The sequence below is a fragment of the Chenopodium quinoa genome, unplaced genomic scaffold (genome assembly GCF_001683475.1).
Source record: "Chenopodium quinoa cultivar QQ74 unplaced genomic scaffold, ASM168347v1, whole genome shotgun sequence".
NCBI classification, from domain to species: domain Eukaryota; kingdom Viridiplantae; phylum Streptophyta; class Magnoliopsida; order Caryophyllales; family Amaranthaceae; genus Chenopodium; species Chenopodium quinoa.
The window spans coordinates 465,716-486,543 of NW_018743448.1; the positions used below are offsets into that span (position 1 = coordinate 465,716).

Genomic DNA, 20,828 nt, shown 5'->3' on the forward strand with positions numbered 1-20,828 from the left:
TCTACATTATGATCTAGTCAAACTCTACTTGACTCAAAATTGACCAAAAACGACTAGTTCACGACGTCTATAAAACTAGTGAATTAATTACTTATTGTTGATTACTATTTCATGATATCTAAATTGATATTAGAATCAAACTTGATCCAATCACAAACCTCAATCCATCAGAATCCAACATGATTTATATATTTGTATATATTACCTAATTATAATTTAGTCAAGCTTTACTTGATCAAACATAATTCAATCAATCAAACAGAATCCAAAATAAAGGATACACTTGTAAATATCACCTAAATTATGATCTAGTCAAACTTTACTTGACTTAATCAGAATCCAAAATGAAGGATACACTTGTATTTATTACCTAAATTATAATCCAGTCAAACTCCATTTGACTCACAATTGACCAGAAACGACTCGTTCACGCCGTCTATAGTACCGTCAAGACCATCATTATATACCGATAAAAGGACAAGATAATTAATTAATGAGGAAGAAATGAATGATTAAAGTTGACCCAAAGTAACATAAAGAATTAATAATGGTTGAACCAAGAATTAACCAAACACACACAAACACACTAACCGTTGGTTAGAAATATATATCATGTGAACATCCTTCTGTCTTTACAAAAGCTTGCAAGCGAGACAATCCTACGGAAGGTACGCACCACGTAACCTTACAGCTTGGATAGAGAGAGCGAATACAGTTAACCCAGAAAGAAAACCCAAAAACAAGACATTCATTCCCAATTTCAGAGGCCAACTTTAAGTAGATAAACACACCCAATAATTATTATTGATTTATTTCCTTTGTGTGATCATTTTTCTGGGTCTATAAAAACCCAGATTTTTGATCCACAATTGGGTGTTTTTTCAGAGAGAAATTTTGTGGGGTTTTCATAAATTAATTGATTATACTCATGGTGAGGTCAGAAATTAATAGTGATCAAGCAATTGATTTGAATGTTGAACCTGAGGAATCATGTATTTCTTGTTCAATTTGTCTTGATGTGGTGACCAATGGTGGGGAAAGATCCAGTGCTAAACTTAAATGTGGCCATGAATTTCATCTGGGTAATCATCAATTAGCTCTTTTTTGATTTCTTTTATTTGAATTTATACCCAATTATTTAATTTTTATTTGGATTGTTTTTATTTATTTATTTATTTATCAATTATAAAATTTGAGAATTTGAGTTTATGGGCTTTAATTTGTGTTTTTAGTTGTAAAATTTGATGTTTTTCTGTTTGTAAATTGAATTTGCTTTGATGGTTTTAGTTCATTTGTGGTTATGTATAATCAATTATGATGTGACATTAGTTGAAGATAGATTCTGGTGGAATTTGTTTATTTCAAATTTTGCATGTGTAAGTAGCATCTTTGGCACTCATACAAGTTTCATTTCTTGCGTTTGCATCACATTATATCTTGGTAAATCCTTGGAATAGGTGTAAGACGAAATTGTGCAAGTAATAAGTGTACAGCCCCTAAATCAAAGCCTTGCATGCCCTGGAAGGCGTGTTTTTTGGGCTGTAGTATGAAATTATAGACCTGTAAATATGTTAGGAGTTGAATTCTTAGGGCTAGTCCCAAAAAAACATTTTTCCGGATTAAAGTGTCAAGTAGGGTCTTAGTAGAACATGTGTATCATGGTGAATTGTCATATGGTTATGCCTTTCAAAGATTTAGTTGGAAAAGGACCAGTTTATTCGTTTCCCTAGCCAATCATGTAGATATGTATCGAAAAACAAAACACGTGTTCGTATCTTTTGTGTAATGGCAATAAAGGCATGCGTCATGCATTGTAAGAAGTATATATTTTCGGATAATGGATCACAAAAGATACAGTTGTTGCTACATTTCGGTCTATAACTAAAAGAGGGGAACGGGAACTTTTCATTGTGAATGGATTCCTGAATTTCAGTTATATAAACCATGATACATGAGTGTGAAGGGTCTTAGCTCTAATTTGGATAGAGCCTCTGATACTGGGTTTATTTATTCATCAAGTCTGACTTTATTTTACCTAAATTTTGAAGCTGATATAACTTGTGTTGAAATATATTTATGAACACATTGTGAGGTGTAATCTGCAGTTTTATGTTTGAGTTTTCTAGAACACTTTCTTCAATTCAGTGGGTAATACAGTAGGTATTAATGAAATTATGCAATGTTTACCTGGTCCAGTGTTTTGGAAAATCCCTGACAGGGTTAATTTTTATACATTTTTCTCTAGATATCATCAGCGTATGGTGCTCCTGTAATTAATATATAAAGCCTTGTCAATGTTATAGTGGTTGGGGGTAGATCGTTATGTAAACTAATAATAGCTGTATTTATATTGGTTTATTCTTATTTTTGTTGTGTTGTACTCGGATGCTGTCTTTTAAGTGTACAATTAAGTAGCAAACGCAAGCTTAACACTGGTTGTTGCCCTGTTGACATACTTCATTTTTAAGGACACCATTGATTCTGTTTTTCCTGGACATGCTGTGTCGTATAGTGAATCATTTGATTCTTGTAAAAATTAACAATCTATCTTTTTTTATACTCTCTTTCAGCATCATTTGATTCTTGTAAAAAATTACCTTCTTTCTTTTTTTATACTCTTTTTCAGCTTGAGGCATTAATGCATGATATCATGACAATGCATTTAGTGAGGAAGTTGTATTATTTGGATTTTGTTTGTTGTACTATCACTATGTGACTATGTCGTTGCTAGGGAATTTGATATTGTTGGCCATTGGCATCCTCATCAATGTGTAATGCTAGGAATTACTTATCCTGAAAAGGAAGAAATCTCTGTTTATGGGTATAATGACACTCTTTAGAAGCTTATAAAGTTATAATTAGGCCATTTTGGAGTTTTAGACGGTCTTGATGATGGAAGAACTTTCTGAATAGGTTGATTTTGTTTAATAATTATCCTGGATGGTATTTATTCTGTCATATAGTCCTCTCACTGCAGTCTTTCAAACTAACTTCATCTACATGTTTGGGGTACTTTGTTTAGAAATGCAAATTACCTGGTTCTTTTTTAAATTGTTAATCTTTTGAAAATTTAACCTCTTTCTGATGTGGCAAATATTTTCATAAACGTGGGAGTATAAGGAAAAGGGTGGTCTCCTTGAGCTGTTCTGTGTAACTATAATATTGTTGATCTTTCTTCTTGATGGGGATAGGTGAGGGTCATGAGGCAATAATATTATTAACCCTTGTAGTTCACAATGTTGCAGTTTCAAAATAAATTTTTAACTGTAAGATAGAATGTCTTGTTTTTTTCTTTTTAAATTATCGTGGTTGACGGAGATGCTTTGATCTGATCATGCTGCGGAGCTGCTATAAATGGTATGGGATCACTGGCAGCTTCTTTAATATGTTATCTTAAACTTAAAGTGTTACTCATCTTCTAGTTATAAGTGTAAATTGGATTCAGATGACAGATGTCTGAGAGGTCTCTAGAAGAGTTTGTATTCTCGTAGCCGATAAAAGAGCATTACTTTCAAATTATAATTGAGTGAATATTATGCATGTATCTGGGACAAACGAGAAAGTTGATTTATAAAATTTCTGGGACGGGGGTAGTGGTACAGAAGCAAAATTTTCCTACTTACATTTCATATTTTGTGATAGTGGACGTGAAACCACCAATGATTTTGGTCAGTCCGTTGGTTCATACCACCAATGATTCCTGTTATACCTTTCCCAAACCTTTTGTATGTTGTCTGCAAGCTTTTAACCAGTGAACCAAGGGCTTGTTAAATCAGAAATAAACTGCTTATTCTGAATACATTAGCCACACGTCCATCTTTTACTTGAGAAATGGCCACTGCCATCTTATAATGCTCTGGTCTACAGTTACAGATGTATGTTAACCCCTCATTGTTGTTAGCTTGTAACATCCTTTGTTTGTTGCTATATTTTTAGTTTTCATTGCCTTGGAGTTCTAGAGTTTCTTAAATATTCAACTTTATCATTTTATTATTACCCTTCTTCAATACTATTTTGCATAGCTGTGGATAAGCTCACATTGCATTTTTCTCTTCTTGATTTTGTATGCAAAGTATACATGATGTTCTCACGGCATAACAGGATTTTCAACAATCATAATTTTCTTAAGTGTAGCTTTTGTATATGTTCCTTGGTGTCTCATATATAAGACCTCTTTATTATTTATCCAAACTATAAAGAATAATTTCCAGTTAAGGAAACCCTAAAATAATGTATCTATGATATTATCGTGATATCGTCCAACTGTAGGGAAGATCCCTAGTTTGATTTGTCTCAAATCATAAACCTTGTTATGTTTCTTGACAATCTCTTGTTTTCATATTACTACTTTTGTGTGCACTAGAGGCATAGTCACGTAATGGTGTATACAAGTTTTGATAAGCCCATTAAATGCTTTACTTGCCAACCAATTCAAATTGTTGAAACACTTTCAGATATCATTGAATTCCAACATAAAGTAGTAGTGAAAAGAATTGCACAGAACATGCACAGAAAATTGATGTTGTAAGAATTCTTTCTGATTTCTTTAATAGTTGACTCCCATATAATGTCCTTCGTCATGATCTGTGATACAGACTGCATTGGTTCTGCATTTAACATGAAGGGAATGATGCAATGCCCAAACTGCCGGGAAATTGAGAACGGTCGATGGTTATATGCTAGTGGTTCCACCAATTCATCCCCAGAACCAGTAATGGATGATGCGAATGTGGATAACTATCCTTTCTACTTCACCTTTGCTGAAATGGTAATTAAAGATCCTTTTTCTTGTTATATAGTACAGCTTTATACATTATGAATCAGTATCTAACATAATTTGAATGGAAAACTAACTAAAATAGAATTTGAACTTTGGCTATGGATTATTTTGTCGACAATGATCTCTATTTTGTTAATGGTTTCTATTAAATTAATTTGATTATGAAAATTCAAAATTAATTTGTTTTTAACATCTTTAAGATTAATTACAATGTGAACATGTCAATATAATATGTTTGGGGTAACTACATACTATAAAGGATCTTTAATTTGAAAGAACATTTATTTTTATTTTTTTTGAGGAAAACTTTTAGTAATAAATAATGCTATCTTTGTCAAGCAAATTTGGTGGATAAAATAGTATAATATCAGATCAGATTTAAGCATGTAAGACATGCATTTGTGTTAGGGTAGATACTGATAAAAGAGTAAACATAATGCCATGGATATTATAAAATATCTCCTTAATATTCAATGCGATAAAGATCGGCTTTTATAGAAGAAGATGCATCGAGAACTGAGTGGTCCCTTTACCTTCTGTACACTTTTGGGTGGATTTGGGTCACATGAACCATATGTATTTGGGTTGATACTGATGTGGAAGCAAACTTTACTGTTATAGATCAGTTCTAGAAGACTCCTAAATTTTCAATTTGATGAAGGATTGGCTTTTTATAGAAGAAGAACGTACATCGAAAACTTAGTGGCTCCTTTACCTTCTGGATACTTTTGGGTGGATTTGGATAGCATAAACTATATCTGTATAACTGATAAGGTTCTAGCTCAAAATAAATACGCAGTTACATCAATGTCAAAATCACCCTATACCTCTAAAGCATTATCATTCTAAGGTGATGCCGCCAAGGCTAATTGAGTGTATGCTGGCTTATCTCTTAAATAAAAGAGGCCATTTCATTAGACCCTTGATCCGGACTGTTTAGTTCATCTCTTACATCACAATGGATGAGAATTGTAGACATTTTAGTTGATCATTTCTATTCACCCCATTTTCATCCAAAACCAATAGATGGATCTTTCAATACCTTTGAAAATGGGCAGACATTTTTGCAAAGTAAAGAATACTTTTAAGTTCTAATACGAAACAGCTGATCTTCTTCTTTAGATTACTTTGGTATAAGTTGAGCTGACTAGATGTTGAGTGCATTCTTTGTTTGCTTGTAGAAATATGTAAAATTCACTAATTTAAAATGTCAAATATATATGTTCTTTAGAATGACCTCACTATATTGATCTTCAAACTTCAGAGTAAGTAATCTTGCTTTTCTAGATTTGTTAAGAGTTCTGCATTTTTAATTTTCCCTCAAAACACCTTATTCTCCCTATATATGACCTATAACAAACCTTTGGAAACTCTATCTGTAATCTATGGAAGTTATTATCATAGGTGTGTTTGCAGAAAAAGTTAATGCAGTAGAATTGAAAGTTTATCGTACAAGATAAGAGAAGTTGTGTTTACAGTTGTTTATAAAGCTTCTGATAGCTGTAGGCATTTACTTTTTTTATAGGCGTTATTTATTTATTTATTTATTTATTTATTTTAATTTATTAATTTTTATGTTTTTATTTTTTTCTCTGGTTTGATTTTGTAGTTGGTAAATGGATGCTGTATCTGATGCAGTGATGCTTCTTTATTAAGCTGTTGCCTCTTTTTTTTTTTTTTTTTTTTTTTTGACGGGGCCTTATGCTATTCTTCGTAACCTTCTCTTGCCAAAAACCTGCTGTAGAATTACGCATGCTGATAATATTTTCTAAGAAACAGTTAAAGACAAACGTATATAATTCCCACATTTTTTGTTTGCTGCAGCCTTATAGAGTTCACATTTGTCCATTTCGTGGATTCACTCAAGTTCATCCGTCTTCCCAGTAAGCACTTTTTCACTCCTTAGCCTGTGAGGTTGTTTTTATCTGAATATGCTTCTTATCTTTCGATTTCACCTGAAAATATATAATAGCATTAGTGTTGGATTATACTAACATTTGACTAAATAAATGAAGCTAGGGATGCCATACAGATGAAGACTTCTGATTAATTTTGCATTTCGATAAACATGTGATGTGTGGTAAAGAAGCACTTTATGTGGGCTTTAATCTCGTAGGGTCTTGTGTAATGTTGGTTTACTTTGTTAATGTCACGTTTTTTTAAAAAAATGTTAACTTCATTTTCATTTTGGGTGCCTCAAAATATTTCAATGCTTTCCTCGTTTAAATTTTAATAATAATGCACAAATTCACCGTGTATCTGTTCTGCATCTGTATCAGCATGGCATGAGAGACACAGGTTATGGATGAACCTTTGTCTACAATACTAAATTACTAAGTATCATTGGTCTCTTTAGTGCCAAAATATTTTTCAAAATTCAGATGCAGTGTTTGTTTTTGAAAACCTAAGATCTAAAGATTGACCAAATGAATGGGATATTAGAAATTTTTATTTTTCTGTCTTGTCATTTTAGATGCTAAAACTTTTATAACCACCATGTGTTAGTATCTTTGGTATAATTTCAACACTTGTTTTTCGTCTTCAAGCAACAAATTAAAGTACTACTGTTACAAATAGAAAATTGATGTCAACATCAACATTATCCTATTACCTCTAAGGTGCTGGGTTATGTTGAATACCATCTTAAGATTCTTAACGAATTCATGTTTCATGCTATGAGAACCCAGCTTTATTTATGTTAACAAGAAATTGAGAAATTGATGCATGGATGAGAATCTTCTGCTTTCATATTGTGACTACATTTTGAAGTATATATGGCATGTGTAATAACTAACAAGTATTTATTCAGAGTCTCTTGCTTCATTTTTGTTGGACGATATCATAGGTGAAAAACCTAGATTAATTTGTCACCCTTTGCAATGTTAATATTTTTTTATCTTAAACCTTTACTAACATATAGTGTTCTGTAAAGTGGAACAATCATCATTATTATTGGCCATGTCCGTTATGAGCACCATGCAACTATCTGAGAACTTAGCAACTTATATCCTGCACGTTTTAGGTCTCTTCAGCATCCCTCTCTGGACACAAGTGAGAACATGTATTGCCCTAACATTAATGACTTCAGTGATTTATCTAGGCATAATCTTTTAGTTGCCAAGTTTCATCTGTGATTGAGATCCGTCATCGAGAGAGAGAGAGAGAGGGGTGGCGGTTTTGATAAGTTAAACACATTTGTTGAATCGAGATTAGTTTGTCTTCATTCCTCAAATCTTAGGTCTGCTCTAGGCTTCTATTAACCTCATGGCTGTTGTCTGGCTATTTTTCAGCGACTTTAGTGTTTAGTCTATTGAAAGTCATAGTTGGTGTTGATGGTGATTAATTGTCCCTCTAACCTAGCTCTTCTTGGAGATTTAAGTGAGATTTTTCACCTGAACCACAGTAAATTGGAAGTTTTGATCTGCGTGTGTCATAACTCCATAACGACCTATGCTTCTTTGGCTATCCCTGAATTTATTTTCCTTGAGTATGCCATATGTTGCATGGACCCAGAGGGTCCCAGACACTAGTGTTCAATAAGGGTCCATATCATCTGAGCGGAGGTCCCAGACACTAGTCTTCAATAAGGGTCCATATCATTATCTGAGCGGAAATATTCATTCGTTTTGGCCCAACTCCAAAATTAGAAATATATGGAATATGTAAAGATCCCCTTTCCAAACTAGCAGGCATCTGTTTTGTGAGTACTATTAGAGTGTGGAAACTGTGAAGGCAGGGGGAAAAGACAGAAGGAAAAGAAAGCAAAAACTTCCCTTTATAAATGCAAGGTTAGTTTGGAACACAGCAACATGGATTCATGTCCATTGGTAAATACTGTTCTGGAGATCAGAAGCGAAGATTATTGGAGATTTATTTTCTATTGTTTAAACAATTGAGATAAATATAATTCTTCATATCCATTCATAAAAGAAGTTAAATTTAATATATTGTCTCTATATGGATTTTGTAATATATTAATGTGAAATGTTCTTATGTGATAGGTCAAGCCTTGGAGTTATGAGCACATTAGCTCCGATGGTCACTCATCAGCATCCTGGAGCAGGCAGTCCTCATCCTCATCCTCACCCTCCTCCTCACCCGCACCCTCACCCTCATGGATGGGTCCAATTTCAACATTCTTCATATCTGCATCCTAACCAAGCCTCTGGTCTGCCCATGCCCATTAGTAGCAATGCTGGAAGATTCGACACCCAAAGAAGCATGCCTAGATATGTGCCTTCAGGACTAGGATATGAGCCTAATCCCAATTTCCCGCATTATCCAGAAGGTTCTCCCCCAAATTATTCCCATGCTTGGAGCATAGATAATGTTCCTCATTTTCCATTGCCATAATGGGTTAATATGTATATATAAAAATTCTCGCCTCAAGCTCGGCATGAATTCTGGTGACAAATATGGTCTTTGGTGGATTTTGCTATGATCTATTGTCGATATGCGTAGATCATGAATGCTGATGACCCTTTTGTGGCTTTTTAATCATGAGCTGAACTGTTGTAAATCTGGAACATGATCAATTTACCCCATGATTTTGTACATTTTGTTGGAAGTTATTATGATCATGCTGGATGAAAACTGAAAGGTAAGTAAAGTCCACTCTGTTGGCAATTGTATTAAATGAGGTTTGCTCATCAGAAACAGGACATAATTGTCTGTACCTCAGGCGTCTTGAATGTGAGAAGATACTTGATCCAGGATTCATGGTCATGTATACTGTTTTTAGATGTTGAAAAAGTTGTCGCATTTCTTAAACTGTAATATTATGCGTCGATTTCCTAACATGCTCTGACATCAATGGAGCGATTGAAGTTTGATTGTGGTCGAAGGGGAAGGAGGCAGGAGGATTGTGGTCGAAGGGGAGGGAGGTGGGAGGGAATGACCATGGTGTGGGAGGGTTTGGGCAATGTGACTTATTATTTCTAGTTAGAGATTGATTAGCTGGTACCCGGATTTCATTGATCGGAAAATTGTCATTTTGAAATTCTTTACTTGATAACTTGCTGAAATGGAAAGGCAAAACTTTTAACATCCTGAATTCTAGGCAAATTATTGGAGTCAAGTTGTAATTAAATAAATTAATGGAGAAATTGGTAATATTGATTGAAACATAAATGCAGGTGATTGATTTTAGTGCTGGATATTTGACAATTAAACCTCCATGATGATTGATCTTAAAAAAAATAGTGATGAAGCTTATGGACTTGAAATGCTTTTCATTCTCTCCTTTATTTAATGCCAAAATTTTTAAATTAATACTTAAATAACAAAAGTTGATTTTAAAAAATTATGTATAGTGCAAACCATTTTATTTATTATTTAAATTGTAAATTTGTAATTACTTGAATGTATCATTGTATGCATAATTCTAGCCAAAATTAACTCTACAAACTATCTATTATATAATAAATTATTTTGTCATTGTTATTAAAGCTTTTGCTTTATTTTATTTTGTAAATTGATGTGGTTTTATGTGATAGCTTTTTTTAAATAGAATTTTCCGTGATTTTGTCTAATGTGTCATTAAGTTATATTTTTGTCATTCATTATGCAATGTAAATGATCAACTAATTTAGTTAGTTAAAGTGTTAAGGGGTGGTACTCAACTTTAGATCAAATTTTATCTACATTATTTATCCTTGTAGTAGAATCTTTCGAAATGTTGTATGTTTTGTATCTCAATTATTGTCTACTTTAGCAACTGAAAGAGAGCTTCATCATTTGTCCAATGTTAATGATGTTTTTGAGTAGGTTTTGTTCACTACAAATCTTTTGTTACTAAACAAATATCTTTTGTTGTTAGGAAAGTCTGTTAGCTGTATTATGTTGTTATTAGAAATAAGTTTAGTTTTTCTATCATATCTTGTTTCTTAGGTAGAATAGATTATGTTTCTGACATTACTACTATATATACTTGTATATTGTATCATGCTTGATGTGTATCTATGTCCACATGGTAGGTATTAGAGAGATCCTATTTTCATTATTTCTTATTGAGAAAAGAAAATAACAACATTTTATAAACCTTTGCATTGCTAGCAACTCTGGAAACACATGGTTTAATTTTAGCTAGTCTAAATTAATTCAAATAATTTTGTACAAGCACATCAAATTAGTAAAAAGATGTTTATTCTCCTTTTATTTATCTTTGAGTGCCCATACCTATTACGGAGTAACTTTGAAGGAATTCTAAGCCTACACAATAATGTAACCTTAAAGGTTTTTCTAATGTATAAATTCGATCTCAACAACTAGTCAACCGCCTTTTCCCTTATTCTCTAACTCTTTTTTATACGGAAGATTTTCTATACAACAGTTGCACCATGTCACTTTCGCGAGTCAACTCTTTCACAAATTCTAAAAATAACATCTACAACTTGCTTATCCCACTTCCTAGAGTTCCTACCTCTCACAATCTAAGTGACACCATGTCCAAGAAACTTAAAAAATATGAAATTCATGCTATGAAAACCTCCATTTTTATTTAAATCTTGATTAATTGAGCAAGAGTATTCATCTTATCATTAATGTGATAGAAATACATACTAACCAAACATAGGCTGCTATGAAAACCTCCATTTTTATTTAAATCTTGATTAATTGAGCAAGAGTATTCATCTTATCATTAATGTGATAGAAATACATACTAACCAAACATAGGCTATTTATTTATTACAAGGACCTCAACTAGAAAACTTTTCACCCATATCATTAGGAGCAGTTCCAACAATGGTGAGCTTATTTTCTGCTTGGCTTTCCTCATCATCTATGGTAACATTTTCTCCTCTCAGATATCCCGCGTACCATTTCTGAGACAACTTAGGATATCTAGACCGAATTGGGTCATCGAAATCAACATAGTACAGACCAAAGCCTTTTTTATAGGTAAATAACAGCTCAAACAAGTCCAAGAATGACCAGACAAAGTAGGCTTTTGTATTCGATCCATTTCTGCAAAAAGACACGAATATTGATCATTGATAACGTTTTGGTTTCCCATCATCGAAGATATAAAGGATTCATATACAGATGAATATGTCTTCACCACATTTTGCAAGGACAGCTACTTGTTATATGAAGCAGGATATTTCTCAGACAATTGTAACAGTTCGAACTAACTAGAATCAAGTTTACCTCACTGCATCAAGCATAGCGCCGATAAGAATTTGCAAATACTCTATCCTGGATGGGTCATTTACTGATACATTATGGTCAGTCAGTTGACCTATGGCAATTAAAAAAAAATTAGAATGTAGATAAAAATTAGCGCGTAAATCTCTATTAAGAGAAGACGAGGAAACAACCATTCTCATGAATATAAATAGGAGGATTGTCATATACGTTCTTGAAGTACTCCAATCCTCCTTTTAGACCCCATGGTAGAGTAGGAATTTTATCCTAAAAGGCGAAGGGAGAAAAGTATAAATTAGAGAAAGAAAAATACAGAATGTAAATCCAATCGCTGCAAGGCCTAAAACTTAATCCTCACCACTTTACGTATATCAGACGTCTGATTATAAACTGCAAAAATAGAAAGAGTATTAGCCTTGCTCACCAAAGAAGCCGATATTTTGTATGCAGTATAGGTTTTTCATCAAGTAATTGGTAGATATGAAATTAAAAATAAGACATACATATCCATTCTGCTGCCATATCAGCAATGTAATCTCTAGGTTCCGGCTTAAGGTTTGTGTGTTTGTTCGAAACTACATTGTAGAAATTCACCCCAATAAAGTCGAATGATCCTTTAACCAATTTTGACTGGTTTTTGGTGAAAGCAGGAAGTCTATTTCCAGCATTTTTCTTCACAATTTCTGGATAATCTCCATATGTCAAAGGATCCATGTACCTTATAGGCCGAAACAAAACATAAAATAACTTTTCTTGGTTAGCCTGACGTAGAACAATGAGAAGAATTGCAAAAAAGGTATAAAAACAAGAATTGTCTGCAAATTGATATAGGTATTTCATTGATGGATTTCACTATAAAACTGATTTTTAGCTTATCAAAATAATTATGTATTGAAACTAATTTTTACACAGTATGAAGTATTGTTGAGCAGGGCTGGCCTAACAATATATAACACGAGATAACATTATAAACTTACAGGCCAATAAAGAAATCATATGCTCTCTGTGCCGCCAATGCATCTTCTGTTGTATTACTTGCCGGAATAAAATGATACAGATACAAACTGAACCCAAGTAAGCCGTGTTGTTTGGCCTGCACTCAAGGTGCAAAAGAACAATGCAACTATAAGCATCTGGTCATTATGCGTGCAAACTAGCCCCAAATACAAAGATTCTGAAAACGAATGAGAAATGTATGACTGTATGAGGAATTCAGGATGGTAGATATGCTGTCAATATAGGTATATATGTAGGCTAAGCCTGACAAAAAATTGATAAAATAGCAGGAAGTTTTTACCAGTGCAAACAAAAACATAAAACTTTCACACCAAACTCGCATGTGTACATCATACCACAAAAAATGTGTACATCTAAAACTATATGCTTACCTTATACTTCTCCCTGTAGAGCCTAGCAGTTGAAGCATGAGCAAGCAGAATATTATGAGCAACAATATAGGGTTCTGTTGAAGAGTTTCCTTTCATGCAATAACTTCTGATAGAGGGAGAACATCTACCAGGAGGGGAATCCCCGGTATCATAACCACCCATAACAAATATATTTGCCTCATTGATGGTTGTCCAATATGGAACCCTATCACCAAATTCTCTAAAGCAAACATCAGCATATGCTGTGAAGTCTTCGCTGTTTGGGCAGCATCGATGTCAGAAGCTTAAACAACAGAATATGTCGGTGGAAAAATAAGGAAAAGAGCGTACATACATTATCCGTGGACTTATGAACCCTCCATATTCATCCTCGAGTACTTGAGGTGTATCCAAGTGCAGCAATGTAACATGTGGTTGGATTCCTACAATGCAATATTTGAAATAATAACTATGATAACCAAATTAATTTAATGAAGCTATTTTCTTCGTATTTTCTCTTTGCAACTTTAAACACTGTCGATAAGATGAGACTTTTACCATGGCTGACAAGTTCATTGATGAGGTTATTGTAGTATTCCACACCCTCGGGGTTAACAGGTCCTCTGCCATCTGGAAGAAAAACAAGCAAGATATCAACTTACAAATTTAAGGTTCAATTACATTCATAAGTTCTGATTACTCGTCAGGTGTGAAAATTTTACCAGGTATTAGTCTTGACCATGAGATAGAGAAATGATAGGCATCTAATCCTGTTTCCGCCATCAGTTGAACATCCTCCTGAGTAATTTATCATTATTATGTTATTTAACAAGGAAAAAAAAAAATTTAGCCTTTTATTTCAATATCTCAATCCAGAGAAAAACTATGGGTGATAAAATTTTCCAATACCTTGTACTTGTGATACTGATCTGCTGCTACATCTCCATTTGTATCATCGAATCTCCCTGATTTGTTCGCAAAAACATAACATGAGAATCTAGGAATGCTGGAGAAATTATGCTTGTTTGTAAAGATACATATTACTTGACAAGGTAAAACCATATTGTCTATATACTTCGTATCTAACATGGGATCTTCTGCTCAAGCGATAAAGTATAAAAGTATCAATCTCAAATTTAACTTTACCAAAAGGGTTTATGCACATAAACAAAATCATCCGAACTAATGGTGTTCTTGACTACCACCAACCTTGTTAAGCTAGCCATAATATGGAAGCACTTAAAATATTTGTGTTTTACATGTGTTTTTTAGATGGTACCATTGACATGGAATAATTTTATTTTAATACTCTAATTCTCGATATCTATACTAATACTTTATAACAGGAATATATGCATTACTTCAATACTTTTTCTTTCTGGTGCACATCTTTCTCTTTATTTCCAACAAAAATCAAACATGGGATTTTCCTTCAACTGGGATTAAGAGTCCCATTCCCACCCTAAACTCCCAAATACCGTACACCCCCTGAGTGATTAGCTTGGAGCTTGTTTATATTAGAATTTGAGCATTAAAAAATAGGAGCTAATTTGGATATACTTTGCTTGTGTCATCAATAGTAGGTACGGAGTATGTTATAAGGATATATAGTTTGTCACGTTTCCTGAAATAGATTGTTACATGCATGAGTTTTATAACATGTTACTTGTATGACTTAAGCTTCATTTAATTCATCTAAATTTGTCTGAAATTATACTTTTTTTTTAATACTACCTTAACTTATTTTTGTAAATAAGATGAAACAAATAGGCCATAACTGATGAGATGCTATAAGAGAAATAATAATACAATAACTCTTATACTTGCTCTTATACAATAACTCTTATAATAATAATAATAATAAAAAAAGAAAAAAGAAAAAACCCTCTTATAAAATGGTATTTTGGTAAAATCATGCCAATATCTTAATTATGGTAATGTATCACGATAATGTGACAATTGATTTCATTTTTCTTATTTCATTCATTTTTTTCTAGCAAGAACAAAGGTAGTGTTGAGTACGTAACATATATAGATCACAAACATTAATCAAAACAGATCAAATGAAAGTACAAAAAGTGCAGAGTAAGTAATAAAATACGGAAGGAGTAACAATCAACAAGGGGTAATTCCATGTTCCTCATTGTGAGGAACAAGTTTTGTTCTTCATGGATATATGTCAAGCTCACAGAGTTCCACTCATGACACATACGCGGTCCCCACTAGTGAAAAACATCACATTATTTTCCAAAATGCCATTACGAGGAATAAAAGTGTTTCTCATAATGAGGAACTGGGGCTCCCTCATCAACAAGTCAATCATCAAGACATTGAAATTTATTTGTAAAAATGAATATCAATTTCCAGTTTTTGATTTGTCGAAAGGAATGGTGTTATACGGTTATACCACATGGTTTTAGGTGATTTTGATTTTTTTTTTTTTTTCGTCAATTGATTATACGGAACTCTTTACCAACAGAAAACAACACAGGAGACTAAATTATGAATATCAAATTACAATCATAAAATAAATAAATAAGTTAATAATTTAGATAAGTAGAAATACCAGAATGAGCAAAAGCATCAAAGATACTAGCTTTCCTTCCATCTTCAAATGCTGCTCCCTCCACCTTCACATATTTAATTCATCCAAAAAACGATATTAAATTACAAAAATAAAATTATATAATCTAAAATCAAAACTCACCAGATAATAAGGAAAATAAATCGAAAGTTGAGAATTATTATACATTTTTTTTTTTCCTTAAAAAAAGAGAGTAAAAGCTAGCGAAACCTGGTAAGAAGAGGTGCCAGCGCCAAAGATGAAATGAGGTGGGAAGTCATAGCGGTTATACACTTTGGCGGCAACTCCAACTGATTTTCCCGCTAAATATATGAGAAGATAACAGATTTGGAGAAGAGAGAAATATAAGCTTATCCTCTTCATTTTTCAGCTTCCACTCACTTCTAATCTTTAATTATGAAACTTTATTTTCATATTTATTCCCTAGAAAAGAGTTTCAGAAAGTCAACAATAGTTAGTGACCTTTTCTAGTCAATTTTCCACGTGGAAATGTTTATTTTTAAATTACTTGCATTTTTTGTACTTTTTATTATACTCATTTGAAGGAAAATGATTAGAGTTGGTAACAAATTAATCTGTCAAAATTATTAAAGGAAAATAACGTAATATGCAAGAGACTTAATAGGGGAAACTTTAGAAAAAAAATAAGCATTAGTTACACTGATTTAGCGTGTTTTTATCGTGAATTCCTAAATTTATACTTCCTTCATTTTCGAAATAATGACCCTTATTGGCCAAAATTTAGTTCCAAAATGAACATCCTATTTGCATTAAAATATTCTCCAATTTACAACAATATTTGTGTAAAGTTAGCTTTTGTAAATTTTGTTTTTCCTTGTACTTTTATTACTCTCTCGTTACTTTTTTGCAAACCCCATGTGAATTTCACATTCCACTGTACTTTAAATATTTCCTCTTTCACTTTTTTAATTCCCGTGAATTTTGCCCATAAGGGTCATTCTTTCGGAGACGGAGAGGTACTATTTTAAGAAGTCTATTTAATGCTTATATATAGCACTAAAACTCCCTTTGTATTCAGGGCTTGTTCTGTTCACCTTATTTTCACTTATTTCAAATAAGTTCAAAGTTCAAATAAGTTCAGTTAAAATAATAAAAATAAATTTTTTGATAAGGGTTACTCAAGTTCATATTACAATTAAAATAAGTTTTAATAAGATCTAATAAATCTAGATAAGTTCAGTTAAGTTAAGATAAGTCAAAATTGGGTGAATAGAACACACCTTTAAATAAATATTTCACTTCTCCAGACACAAAATTTTAAAAGAAATAGTAGAAAAGGCATTAATTTATGATTGAAGTGGGAACAAACTCTTAAATGGAACTGATTCACGCTAATTAATTGTAAACCACTAATATTAGAGACACGTTTAATTAATAAAATAAAGGTCGCGCACTATATTAAAATAAAGGTTATTTTGTTGAAATAAAAGTCATTTTCGTATTATAAAGGCTATAAGAGTTACTTTTTTAATGAAGTTTTTTTATATATTGGTCAATAAGTTTTAATAAGATCTAATAAGTATAGATAAGTTCAAATAAGTTAAAATAAGTGAAAATCGGGTGAATAGAACACACCTTTAAATAATTATTTCACTTCTCCAGACACAAAATTTTAGAAGAAATAGTAGAAAAGGCATTAATTTATGATTGAAGTGGGAACAAACTCTTAAATGGAACTGATTCATGCTAGTTTATTGTAAACCACTAATATTAGAGATACTATGATTGTTTAATTGATAAAATAAAGGTCGCGTACTATATTAAAATAAAGGTTATTTTGTTGAAATAAAAGTCATTGTCGTATTATAAAGGCTATAAGAGTTGCTTTTTTTAATGAAATTTTAGTAAATAATCACAACTTTAAATTATTTTTTAATAATCCAAACTTTGATATGAATTTGCTCCAAATGATCCCAACCCGTCATCTACTTGTTATAACATAAATAATAAAAATTTAAAAAAAAGTCATTTTTTTAAGAAAATTTAAAAAAATTACTCGTATTAATTAAAAAAAAAATTAAGAAAACCATCCCGCTAGGCCACCAGCCCCAACCACCTTCTCCGCTGCCCAGCCCGCCAGCCTGAGTGCCTGACCCCTGCCCCCAACTCCGGCCGCTCGCACATCTCCTCCACCCGCGCCGGCGTTGTGCCGCCCCTCTCTCTCTGAACCACCAACCCTCCTACCCCACGAAACCCTTTAAAATCAACGGCCCACTATCGAATCAGCCGTCGTGTTTCTTTTCTACTCCCTCATTTTCCTGCCATGCGCCGCCCAACGTCAGTTTCTTCCATCACCGCCGCTATTCTTCTCCACTCCATCGAGTCATCGATGTTTCTCGGTCCGAGGAGATTGCTGATAATGTTATGGCTCTTGTTATTAGGCTTTTGCGACGGTGGCATGTGGTTTGGGCGCCGATAATTGGTCGGGTTTTGGTTACGGTGGTTGTGATAGAGGCGGGTGTTAAGCTGGGGAGGTTGGGTGGTGGAGGTGGTTAGGTTGGAGTTGGTGGCTCAAGGGACGTAGGGTAGTGGAGGGGGTTGGGTCATTGGTAGGTGATGATGGCTGGCGTGACAATAATTTGCTTTTTTTTTTTTATTATTATTATTATTATTATTATTATTATTATTATTATTATTATTATTTAGATTATTTAGTTTTAAATTAATTAATAAGTGTTAATTTTTTTGAACAATAATTAAGTGTTAATTAGTAACAAATAATCATGTTTTTTAAATTAAATTTAAATTAAATTTTATTTTTGACCAATCACGGGTGACACGTATAACTAAAATCTAAAAAAAAAAAATACCTAATCAACAGGTTACTAGTCACTTGGGACCATTTGGAGCAAATTTATATCAAAGTTCGGATTATTAAAAAATAATTCAAAGTTGGGATTATTTTAAGCGAATGAGGTAAAGTTGGGATTATTCTTGTCAATTTTCACCCAATTTTTAATAAGGTTATGCTATTAAAAATAAGGTTACTATGTTAAAGTTAGGGTCACTATGTTCAATGTAATGTCAAGTGCATGTGTATAAGACTCAAGTCCACAATAATATTATTGTGGATTAAGTCCACGCAAGTTTTTTCTTGAAGTGGGGTGGGTTGAAATAAAATAAATTATATGAAAAAGCAAGAGTGAATATAAGTGGCGATGCGAGAAAATATGAAAAAATGTTAAAATGTGATATGAGGGTCGGGGATCACTAGTGGGGAGGAAAGTGAGAAAGCCCCAGTTTATCATATTGATAAATAAAATTCGTTTATCAAGTGGCAAAATCGTAAATATATCAACAAAAAAGTCTAATCAACATGATATTTTCGTAATTAGATCAACAATTGTTGGGTCCATATTTAATAATAAGTTGTTGATTTATTTACAGTTTGTTAATTTATCAAGGTTATAAATTGTATTTTCTCGAAGAAAATACTAAAATTATGTTTTATTGCAACTATAGATTATAAAAGATACATATTAGTATAAGTATAGTGTAGACACCTGATCGTGTCTCCCCAAACACCAAACCCAATGATAAGTGCCTTTCACGTTTTGATTGACAAGTTTGGCAAAGTATTGAAAGGTCGCGCAAATTATCCTTAAGCCTTGACCATTTTTCTAACCTTACCCAAAATGTTTTTAATCCAAAAACATTCATTTTGTATCCTTAAATCCAAAAACATTCATTTCACGTCATTAAAACGTTCATATCGTGCCCATGACCATAAAAACGTCCAACCTAATTATTTTAGTCCATTTTCTCAGTACAATAACTGTTTGGTTGGATGGGGCTTGAATAGAGTTTTCCAACGATATATTATAAGCCCATATCTGACTTAAAACGAGTGAGATATGGCCAAAATACTAAACCGAGCTCAAACCAAGCCTATGCCCACCTTTAGTACGACCCAATGATTATAAGGAGTCCAAATATTTTATTTAGGCCCCATATGATCATATTATTAGCTAGAATCTTCTAGAAGGTTCTAATCTATCTTTCCCGAAAAGATAAAGATCAAGAGTTTGAGATTAAATAAAACTCTTATGATAATCATTAATTTTTCAAAAGACATTCGGATATATTTTGCAGAGATAACCCATCAGAACCCAAACTCCGTGCGAACTTTTCTATCTTATGAACCATCGCACAACGACAAGTTCATCGCTTTGCGATAACCCTATCGTGATGCGACAAGGGCCATCGCGACGCGACAAGAAGTTTTATCACAGTCAAAACTTCTGATCTTTTTTCGATCATTCAAATCTCTTTTTTCCCTATAAATAGAGGTCGTTTTCCTCAATTTCAGAACACACAACAATCATCGACACACAAGAATTCGATTAGTAACTCGATTTAACAAGAATTCAATTGAGAAGAAACCAAAGTTTCCTAAACCCATGTTCTTAGCCTAAATACATCCTAGATACATCCCAATCATTCACCATACTTACTTTGCATGATTCGAGTACTCCAAACCATACTCGGCATTGTCTTCGACCTCGACGTGAAAGGTTGATATTTCTGAGGGTTTGGATCAAAAATCATATTTCTATTCCCAATTAACTATTTACTTATTGATTTTACTTTCTTAAGGTTTACTAACGTGTGTTATTTTGTAGCAAGAAAGTCGAAGCATCAAAGTGAGTAATTTAATTACTTTTTAATAGAAATCATGGCTAATAAGATATTTAATAATTAGATTTAGGTTTAACATGATTTTAATTCAAGTGATAACCAATATTAGATTTAATTGTGCATTAATAATCAACCAACATATGTAATACCCCGTATTTTTATACGTATATTAAATTAAAGTATTATTTTATGGCGTATTTAAATTATTTAAAATGAATTATTTATGGTATTTTAATAATTCAAAGGTTTTATTTTATTTAAACATCCATTTTATTTATTTATTTGTTTAATA

The 20,828-nt window shown here is 32.6% G+C and overlaps 2 protein-coding genes across 3 annotated transcripts; one reads left to right on the plus strand and one right to left on the minus strand.

Annotated features, from left to right (window-relative positions):
- Positions 1–631: 631 nt before the first annotated feature.
- LOC110739234 (E3 ubiquitin-protein ligase RFI2-like) lies at positions 632–9,556 on the plus strand. Its single transcript, XM_021919691.1, has 4 exons — positions 632–1,082; positions 4,596–4,768; positions 6,605–6,663; positions 8,782–9,556. Exons 1-4 carry the CDS (start codon positions 929–931, stop codon positions 9,131–9,133), a joined length of 738 nt encoding a protein of 245 aa, XP_021775383.1. The 5' UTR covers positions 632–928; the 3' UTR covers positions 9,134–9,556.
- Positions 9,557–11,255: 1,699 nt separating this feature from the next.
- On the minus strand, positions 11,256–16,275 carry LOC110739235 (putative beta-glucosidase 5). Of its 2 annotated transcripts, XM_021919694.1 has the most exons (14): positions 16,088–16,275; positions 15,860–15,923; positions 14,203–14,258; positions 14,016–14,091; positions 13,852–13,923; positions 13,649–13,736; positions 13,315–13,570; positions 12,904–13,019; positions 12,430–12,644; positions 12,285–12,316; positions 12,100–12,193; positions 11,930–12,020; positions 11,447–11,746; positions 11,256–11,345 (listed from the first exon to the last, which is right to left on the minus strand). In XM_021919694.1, the coding sequence occupies exons 1-13, from the start codon at positions 16,238–16,240 to the stop codon at positions 11,479–11,481; spliced, it is 1,581 nt and encodes a 526-aa protein (XP_021775386.1). In that variant the 5' UTR covers positions 16,241–16,275; the 3' UTR covers positions 11,256–11,345; positions 11,447–11,478. The 2 variants fall into 2 exon arrangements, with proteins under 2 accessions (XP_021775386.1, XP_021775385.1); XM_021919693.1 differs by lacking the exon at positions 11,256–11,345 and having other exon boundaries at positions 11,357–11,746.
- Between the last annotated feature and the right edge of the window lie 4,553 nt (positions 16,276–20,828).

What these genes read in the sequence shown, in the direction of transcription:
- LOC110739234 (XM_021919691.1), top strand. Translation starts at nt 929, where the DNA reads ATGGTGAGGTCAGAAATTAATAGTGATCAAGCAATTGATTTGAATGTT. An exon ending in TGGCCATGAATTTCATCTGG is followed by an intron (nt 1,083 to 4,595) that starts GTAATCATCAAT and finishes TCTGTGATACAG; the next exon opens with ACTGCATTGGTTCTGCATTT. An exon ending in CAAGTTCATCCGTCTTCCCA is followed by an intron (nt 6,664 to 8,781) that starts GTAAGCACTTTT and finishes CTTATGTGATAG; the next exon opens with GTCAAGCCTTGGAGTTATGA.
- LOC110739235 (XM_021919694.1), bottom strand. Translation starts at nt 16,240, where the DNA reads ATGAAGAGGATAAGCTTATATTTCTCTCTTCTCCAAATCTGTTATCTT. An exon ending in TATGGCAGCAGAATGGATAT is followed by an intron (nt 12,317 to 12,429) that starts GTATGTCTTATT and finishes CTATTTTTGCAG; the next exon opens with TTTATAATCAGACGTCTGAT. An exon ending in GCTATGCTTGATGCAGTGAG is followed by an intron (nt 11,747 to 11,929) that starts GTAAACTTGATT and finishes GTCTTTTTGCAG; the next exon opens with AAATGGATCGAATACAAAAG.